The sequence below is a fragment of the Sprattus sprattus genome, assembly GCF_963457725.1.
Source record: "Sprattus sprattus genome assembly, chromosome: 11".
In the NCBI taxonomy this organism is placed as follows: Eukaryota; Metazoa; Chordata; class Actinopteri; order Clupeiformes; family Clupeidae; genus Sprattus; species Sprattus sprattus.
Window position 1 is genome coordinate 26,807,078 of NC_137909.1, and position 10,000 is coordinate 26,817,077.

The 10,000-nt window shown below is 48.7% G+C and overlaps 1 protein-coding gene across 1 annotated transcript in view; it reads right to left on the reverse strand.

Annotated features, from left to right (window-relative positions):
- Positions 1–10,000, reverse strand: part of hcn4l (hyperpolarization activated cyclic nucleotide-gated potassium channel 4l) — a gene marked incomplete at both ends in the record, with an annotated part of 34,846 nt that overhangs the window by 19,647 nt on the left and 5,199 nt on the right. The window contains one exon of the mRNA XM_080847554.1: positions 291–714. Coding sequence (XP_080703680.1) covers positions 291–714 — 424 coding nt within the window. The remainder of the gene's footprint in view (positions 1–290; positions 715–10,000) is intronic.

Below are 10,000 nucleotides of genomic sequence, written 5' to 3' on the forward strand. Positions count from 1 at the left end.
CACACACACACACACACACACACACACACACACACACACACTCACACTGGTGTCTCACCTCCTCCCACTGGTGGATGTAGCATATGATTCTGGACAGGTGCATTAGACACACACACACACACACACACACACACACACACACACACACACACACACACACACACACACACACACACACACTCACACTGGTGTCTCACATCCTCCCACTGGTGGATGTAGCATATGATTCTGGACAGGTGCATTAGACACACACAAACACACACACACACACACTCCCACTGGTGTCTCACCTCCTCCCACTGGTGGATGTAGCGTATGAGTCTGGACAGTCGCAGCAGGCGCAGCAGGCTGAGGATCTTCATGAAGCGGACGATCCTGAGGGCTCGCGCCGTCTTGTAGAAGTCCGTGTCGATGCGCGTCTCCACGATGAGGAAGATGTAGTCCACGGGGATCGAGGAGATGAAGTCCACGGCGAACCAGCTGCGCAGGTAGCGTCGTTTGATCTCCTGCGGGTCCAGGATGATCGCGGTGCTGTCCTCCTTCACGATACCCGTGCGGAAGTTCAGGACCAGGTCCACCAGGAAAAAGGTGTCGGAGACCACGTTGAAGACGATCCAGGCGGGCGTTTGCTCGTCCTTGAAGAAGGTGATGCCCACCGGGATGATGATCAGGTTCCCCACCATCAGCAGCAGCATGATCAAGTCCCAGTAGAACCTGCCAGAACCCACAGAACCCCACAGAGGTCACACACAGAACCCCACAGAACCCACAGAGGTCACACACAGAACCCACAGAGGTCACACACAGAACCCACAGAGGTTACACACAGAACCCACAGAGGTCACACACAGAACCCACAGAGGTTACACACAGAACCCACAGAGGTCACACACAGAACCCACAGAGGTTACACACAGAACCCACAGAGGTTACACACAGAACCCACAGAGGTTACACACAGAACACAGAACCCACAGAGGTCACACACAGAACCCACAGAGGTCACACACAGAACCCACAGAGGTTACACACAGAACCCACAGAGGTTACACACAGAACCCACAGAGGTCACACACAGAACACAGAACCCACAGAGGTCACACACAGAACACAGAACCCCACAAGACATCACACACGGAACACACAAACCACAGGGGTCATGCACGGAACACAGAACCAACAGAGCTAGGTCACACATGGAACATCATGTCTGGAGCAAAAGGCGCTTGGAGGTAAACAGAGTCCCCCATCACCACATCTGTGATGAATAACAGATATGAGGAAATACAGAAATACAGAACATAGAAACTACATACTATGGTGCATCAAAATATCTGTTAAACCAAATGTTTAAGCAATGATCAACCATAACAAATACCCTGATAATGAGACCATAACATTGTGAAGCCATGTTGTGTCAGTGGTGTTGATGTGTGTCTTCGGTGTAGACTATTTTAATCCAATTCAGGGTTTTTAACTATAATATGAGTGATTAGAGGTTACAGATGGGATATCAGCGAGGATTACCGTAATGTAAAGATGGTTAATATCCCCTTGGCCTGTAGCTCAGCCTTCCACATGACTGCAGCTGGTCAAACAGCAAGTACCATGCTGCACTCTATATAAGAGGGCTATTAGTATTATTATATTATGTTACATTGTTATTATTATTATCATTCCATCAAGGATCATTTACGAAACCTTTTCTTTTATATTTATTATCTTTAATTTCATTTGCAGACATCAGATTAAGGATTTAAGGGTCACTTTGCTGTGCAATAAAGGTCAGATTTTGCAGAGTCTGTAGGTTTCCAAGCAAAAAAAATTATCCCATTTTTCAGTGAGTGATTTGCTCAACATCTCAGTGTCGTTGCTTGTGTGTTATTTTTATTCCTTTTATTCCTCTCACTCAGTGCACGTTTAGATCAATCTTGCAGGAGATAAATACACCATGCGTGCCGTGCACATATGAATTCTACACACACATATGAATTCTACACACACGTATGGATTCTACACACACATATGGATTCGACACACACATATAGATTCTTCCAGAAATGGAATCAGCGGTTGTGATGGAGCAGTGCTGGGGGAATGCTTATAGTTCCTGCGTTAAACGCCCCAGAAAAGGCACCGAAGCATGAAGTCAATGCAAACTGCTGGGCAGAGATGAATCAGCACAGTCTCACTCCTGGTGCGGACCGTGTAAAGACAGAGAGTGGAGCAGAGAGATGCCTGCCTTACAGAGAGGAGCAGAGAGATGCCTGCCTTAGAGAGAGAGAGAGAGAGAGAGAGAGATAGATGCCTGCTTTAGAGAGAGAGAGATGCCTGCCTTAGAGAGAGAGAGAGCAGAGAGATGCCTGCCTTAGAGAGAGAGAAGAAATATGTCTGCATTAGAGAGAGAGAGAGAGAGAGAGATAGATGCCTGCCTTAGAGAGAGAGAGAGCAGAGAGATGCCTGCCTTGGAGAGAGAGAGCAGAGAGATGACTACCTTAGAGAGAGAGAGAAAGAGAGATCCCTGCCTTAGAGAGAGAGAGAAAGAGAGAGATGCCTGCCTTAGAGAGAGAGAGAAAGAGAGAGATGCCTGCCTTAGAGAGAGAGAGATGCCTGCCTTAGAGAGAGGAACAGAGGGAACGTTTACATCAGTACACCCTCACAGGCAAACTGACATGGGCAGGTACCTCAGAAATACATGGAAAATACAATACTCAGAAACCATCAGACGTGAGGGATTAGAAGACACTATAGCGTGTATTTAGAGTGTCACTAAGTGTGTGCGCTTATGCACTGCTGCTTTTCAGATGATGAGGGACTTTGCATTGAACTCTGACCTTTGACCTCGGACAGCTGCTGCAGCTGGAGGAGTATTCACGGGATTTATACCGTGCAAAGCCGCTGCAGTCCACAGAACAATGCCAAAGCTGACCATGCCAAACCTGATCATGCCAAACCTGTCCATCCCAAACCTGATCATCCCAAATCTGGCCATGCCAAACTTGATCATGCCAAACCTGATCATGCCAAACCTGATCATGACGAAGCTGATCATGCCAAACCTGATCATGCCAAACCTAAGCATGCCAAATCTGACCATGCCAAACCTGATCATGCCAAACCTGACCTTGCCAAACCTGATCATGCCAAACTAGCAGCACAGAGAGCAAACTACCAGGACCTCAGACTTGGCGCACTGCTAGACCTGGAGCACTAAGAGACTTGGAGCACTAATAGACCTGGAGCACTAAGAGACTTGGAGCACTAAGAGACTTGGAGCACTAAGAGACTTGGAGCACTAATAGACCTGGAGCACTAAGAGACTTGGAGCACTAAGAGACTTGGAGCACTAAGAGACTTGGAGCACTAAGAGACTTGGAGCACTAAGAGACTTGGAGCACTTAGAGACTTGGAGCACTAAGAGACTTGGAGCACTTAGAGACTTGGAGCACTAAGAGACTTGGAGTGCTAAGAGACTTGGAGCACTAAGAGACTTGGAGCACTAAGAGACTTGGAGCACTAAGTGACTTGGAGCACTAAGAGACTTGGAGCACTAAGAGACTTGGAGCACTAAGAGACTTGGAGCACTAAGAGACTTGGAGCACTAAGAGACTTGGAGCACTAAGATACTTGGAGCACTAAGAGACTTGGAGCACTTAGAGACTTGGCGCACTAATAGACCTGGAGCACTAAGAGACTTGGAGCACTAATAGACCTGGAGCACTAAGTGACTTGGAGCACTAAGAGACTTGGAGCACTAAGAGACTTGGAGTGCTAAGAGACTTGGAGCACTAAGTGACTTGGAGTGCTAAGAGACTTGGAGCACTAAGAGACTTGGAGCACTAAGAGACTTGGAGCACTAAGAGACTTGGAGCACTAAGTGACTTGGAGTGCTAAGAGACTTGGAGCACTAAGAGACTTGGAGCACTAAGTGACTTGGAGTGCTAAGAGACTTGGAGCGCTAAGAGACTTGGAGCACTAAGTGACTTGGAGTGCTAAGAGACTTGGAGCGCTAAGAGGCTATTTTGCATTGGAGGCTGCTGCAGTCGGTGGAGACTTTCTTAGCAAAACCACTACAGTCCAGAAAACACGCAACCGTTACGCTGAAAACCCCCAATCTGTCCGCTGAAAATGGAGTATCCTATTGGCTGCACGGATATGATACCAGTCAGCAGCACCAAACCACCCCCCCCCCCCCACACACACACACACACACACACACACCGAGCGTTTGGATGCTGCTAGAGAGAGGGAGCCTAGGGCTACTGTGGCGTGTGCATGGACCATTAAACATCAACACTAATGCAAAACTGACATGTAGGAATCCACAATTAATCAATTAGTTTGAGGATTTCATGATCATCAGAAAAAAAGCCTGCCCTGCACTTCCTCACAGGGGTAAAGCACACACACACACACACACACACACACACACACACACACACTTGACAGACACACACAGAACGCTTGGATGCTACTGTGTCTCTTACAGGAGTAAAGCACTGATAAAGGAATTAACTCAGCACGTCGGGCTCATAGGAAATAAAAGGAAGTGAGGTCATTCTGACACAGTTTTATCAGCAGAGGGCTCCCCTGCACTCCCCTCACACAGGGGCTTCTAAGTTACCATTTACACACACCACACACACACACATGCACACACACACACACACACACACACACACACACACACACACACACACACACACACACACACACACACACACACACACACACACACACACACAGCACACACACACACACACACACAGCACACACACACACACAGCACACACACACACAGCACAGGCCACTTACCATCAACACACACACCACACACACAGCACACGCACACACACAGCACACGCACACACACAGCACAGGCCACTTACCATTAACACACACACCACACACACAGCACACGCACACACACACAGCACAGCCCACTCACCATTTACACACACACCACACACACAGCACATGCACACACACCACACACAGCACACACACAGCACATGCACACACACCACACACAGCACACGCACACACACCACACACAGCACACGCACACACATAGCACAGGCCACTTACCATTCACACACACACCACACACACACAGCACAGCCCACTCACCATTTACACACACACCACACACAGCACACGCACACACATAGCACAGGCCACTTACCATTCACACACACACCACACACACATAGCACAGGCCATTTAACATTCACACACACCACACACACAGCACATGCACACACACACACAGCACAGGCCATTTACCATTAACACACATAGCACAGGCCATTTAACATTCACACACACAGCACACACACACACATAGCACAGTCCACTTGCCATTCACACACACACCTCACACACAGCACACGGGTCACATGGGTCTGACAGCACAGGTCACCTTCACTACAAACCCACTAAGGGGTTCCTCTGTGGTCAGTAAGCCTGGCTAACGTGAGCCTGGGCAGCACTGTCCGTCATTAAGATAAATCAGAGGAGAACTGTGATGGAGCGAGACTTTATTCAAGGCTTTTGACAGAAGTTCATATTCTGCCTCAATATTGACCCAGTGACAGACTTGAGACAGATATGAGACAGGCTTAAGACAGATATGACACAGATATGAGGCAAGCTTGACAGGCTGGAGACAGACATGACACAGGCTTGAGAGAGATATGAGACAAGCTTGAGACAGATATGAGACGGATATGACACAGGCTTGAGACAGATATGAGACAGGCTTGAGACAGATATGAGACAGGCTGGAGAGAGATATGACACAGGCTTGAGACAGATATGAGGCAGGCTTGAGACAGATATGACACAGGCTTGAGAGAGATATGAGACAAACTTGAGACAGATAAGAGACGGATATGACACAGGCTTGAGACAGATATGAGACAGGCTTGAGACAGATATGAGACAGGCTGGAGAGAGATATGACACAGGCTTGAGACAGATATGAGGCAGGCTTGAGACAGATATGAGACGGATATGACACAGGCTTGAGACAGATATGAGACAGGCTTGAGACAGATATGAGACAGGCTGGAGAGAGATATGACACAGGCTTGAGACAGATATGAGGCAGGCTTGAGACAGATATGACACAGGCTTGAGAGAGATATGAGACAAACTTGAGACAGATAAGAGACGGATATGACACAGGCTTGAGACAGATATGAGACAGGCTTGAGACAGATATGAGACAGGCTGGAGAGAGATATGACACAGGCTTGAGACAGATATGAGGCAGGCTTGAGAGAGGTATGAGACAGGCTTGAGAGAGATATGACACAGGCTGGAGACAGACATGAGGCAGGCTTGAGAGAGATATAAGGCAGGCTAGAGAGAGATATGAGACAGGCTTGAGAGAGATATGAGGCAGGCTTGAGAGAGATATGACACAGGCTGGAGACAGACATGAGGCAGGCTTGAGAGAGATATAAGGCAGGCTAGAGAGAGATATGAGACAGGCTTGAGAGAGATATAAGGCAGGCTTGAGAGAGATATAAGGCAGGCTTGAGAGAGATATAAGGCAGGCTTGAGAGAGATATGAGACAGGCTTGAGAGAGATATAAGGCAGGCTTGAGAGAGATATAAGGCAGGCTTGAGAGAGATATGAGACAGGCTGGAGAGAGATATGACACAGGCTTGAGACAGATATGAGGCAGGCTTGAGAGAGGTATGAGACAGGCTTGAGAGAGATATGACACAGGCTGGAGACAGACATGAGGCAGGCTTGAGAGAGATATAAGGCAGGCTAGAGAGAGATATGAGACAGGCTTGAGAGAGATATGAGGCTGGCTTGAGAGAGATATGAGACAGGCTTGAGAGAGATATGAGGCAGGCTTGAGAGAGATATAAGGCAGGCTTGAGAGAGGTATGAGACAGGCTTGAGAGAGATATAAGGCAGGCTTGAGAGAGATATGAGGCAGGCTTGAGAGAGATATGAGGCAGGCTGGAGACAGATGTTCATATTTTGCCTCTTTCCTGTCCCAGTGACAGCGACGAGAGGAGGAGTGGGAGCGTGTTGAGTTTGTGCTGTTTAATGAGCAGGGCGGTCTGGACCATTCACTGAGTAGGCCGGTGTGTGTGTGTGTGTGTGTGTGTGTGTGTGAGTGTGTGTGTGTGTGTGTGTGTGTGTGTGTGTGTGCCAGGAGGTTTCCTCTGACAGCCAAATGCAAAGCAGCAAACCCGAGAACATCTGCTCTGTGATCCAACAAGTGCAGATCAGTTCCGCAGTCCAGCTGTGAACCCAGTTACAGTTACATCACCACCAGCATCCCCCACCCCCAACGCCCAACACACACACACACACACACACACACACACACACACACTCACTCACTCACTCACACACACACACACACACACACACACACACACACACACACACACACACACACACACACACACACACACACTCACACACACACACACACACACACACTCACACCACACACAACACACACACACACACTCACACACGTGCACACACACATACACTCACACACGTGCACACACACACACACACAAACACACATGCACACACAAACACACATGCACACACAAACACACATGCACACATAAACACACAGGTGCTGACACACAGACACACCGACAAACACACACACGTACATACACACCAACCCCCACCCTCTGGGTCTACACTGTCCTGTCCTGGTCTTTCGTTCCCTCTCTATCTCTCTCTCTCTCTCTCTCTCTCTCTCTGTCTCTCTGTCCCCCCTCACCTTCCCACCCTAATGCGGCATTGCAGCCTGGCCATCAGATCAGCTTAGTGATTTCATAACTCATTAAATGCTGATCTGCAGCCCTCCGCTAACGCTAACACGAATGCTAACCATTCTCTCACCCACTGACAGCTTCAGTACAGGGCTGTCACCTGGCCTCGGCCTGCCTGTGTGTCTGTGTGTCGCCCTGCAGGTGTGTCTGTGTGTCGCTCTGCCTGTGTGTCTGTGTGTCGCTCTGCCTGTGTGTCTGTGTGTCGCCCTGCCTGTGTGCCTGTGTGTCTGTGTGTCTCCTTGTCTGTGTGTCTGTGTGTCGCCCTGCCTGTCTGCCTGTGTGTCTGTGTGTCGCCCTGCCTGTGTGCCTGTGTGTCTGTGTGTCTCCTTGTCTGTGTGTCTGTGTGTCGCCCTGCCTGTCTGCCTGTGTGTCTGTGTGTCTCGCTGCCTGTGTGTCTGTGTGTCGCCCTGCCTGTCTGCCTGTGTGTCTGTGTGTCGCCCTGCAGGTGAGTCTGTGTGTCGCTCTGCCTGTGTGTCTGTGAGTCGCCCTGCCTGTGTGCCTGTGTGTCTGTGTGTCTCCTTGTCTGTGTGTCTGTGTGTCGCTGTGCATTTTTTGTCTGTGTGTCTCCTTGCCTGTGTGTCGCCTGCCTGTGTGTCTGTGTGTCGCCCTGCCTGTGTGCCTGTGTGTCTTTGTGCCTGTGTGTCGCTGTGCATTTTTTGTCTGTGTGTCTCCTTGCCTGTGTGTCTGTGTGTCGCCCTGCCTGTGTGTCTGTGTGCCTGTGTGCCTTTGTGCCTGTGTGTCTGTGTGCCTGTGTGTCTGTGTTTCTGTGTGCCTGTGTGTCTGTGTGCCTGTGTGTCTGTGTGTCTTTGTGCCTGTGTGTCTGTGTGTCTGTGTTTCTGTGTGCCTGTGTGTCTGTGTGCCTGTGTGTCTGTGTGTCTTTGTGCCTGTGTGTCTTTGTGTCTGTGTGCCTGTGTGTCTGTGTGTCTGTGTGCCTGTGTGTCTGTGTGTTTGTGTGCCTGTGTGTCTGTGTGTCTGTGTGTCTGTGTGTCTGTGTGTCCGTGTGTCTGTGTGTCTGCGTCTGACCACCTACTAGCCTGGTCCTCTTTCTCAGCTACATAAGGAAGGCTGTTTGATTGGGTGCTTGACCCTCTCGTGGCTCCACCCACTTTCTTTCCTTGACTGTTCTAATAACCTGTTCACTGACGGATCACTGACAGTTCACTGACGGATCACTCCAACACTCCAACTAAACCTTCTGCTCTTCCTGTGCCAACTGTAAGACTCTGGGTATTATCTCTGCAGACCAGATGACAGACATCAGACCAGACAGAGAAACACACACTCCTCTTCAATGGGAGGAGACTGGAGGCATGGCAGAAAAAGAGGACAACAGTTGACAACAGGGGGAGAGGAGAGGAGAAATGTGGAGAAGAGAGGAGAAGAAAAGAAAAGGGGGTGAATGAAGAACAGCCCGAGAAATGTGGAACAAAACAACCCAAGAGGCCAGTGAAGAGATCCCCGCACATTTAGTTTTCCGACAGGATGAGGATATCACATCTGCCCTGCTTCAGCGCACTGGTGACTCAGTACTGACTGAAACAGGTACTAGTGTACCTGAGAGTACTGCAGGACATCACAGCCCACTGCAGCACATCTTTAAACACTACAGCATGCTCTGAAAAAAAACACCCATCATGCTTAGGCAGATCTCTTTTGTCAGTCATAAATGTTTGTTCACAATCCTTTTCTTTTCTTTTTTTTCGCATGTCCACCATTCCTTTTCTCGAATAGACTTTTTTCTCTTAGACAACAGACTAATTTCTAATATACACTCATGCGAGTACCACAGTATTGTAATCTCAGACCATGCTCCTACATCACTAGACATACAGTTTCCCAATAACAGCCGTATCTTAAAACCATAATGTTTGTTTATAAATAGCAAAACACTGTGAGTTACTGGAGATAGGTGGACCTGCTGCCCTGTACCAGTGATGACTGAGAGAAATGGACCTTTCACATCAACGTGTGCGGCAGCTTTAAACATTTCTCAGACACTCTAAGGCAAATAGAGTTGAGCAGTAGAGTTTCATGACAGCATTCAGTCAGAGGTAGAACATTCTGGAAAAAAGTGGTCACTGGCAGCCTCAGGTGTGGCAGAAACAGCCGACTTATGGTTAGTCAAACAGCCGACTTAGGGTTAGTCAAACAGCCGACTTATGGTTAGTCAAAC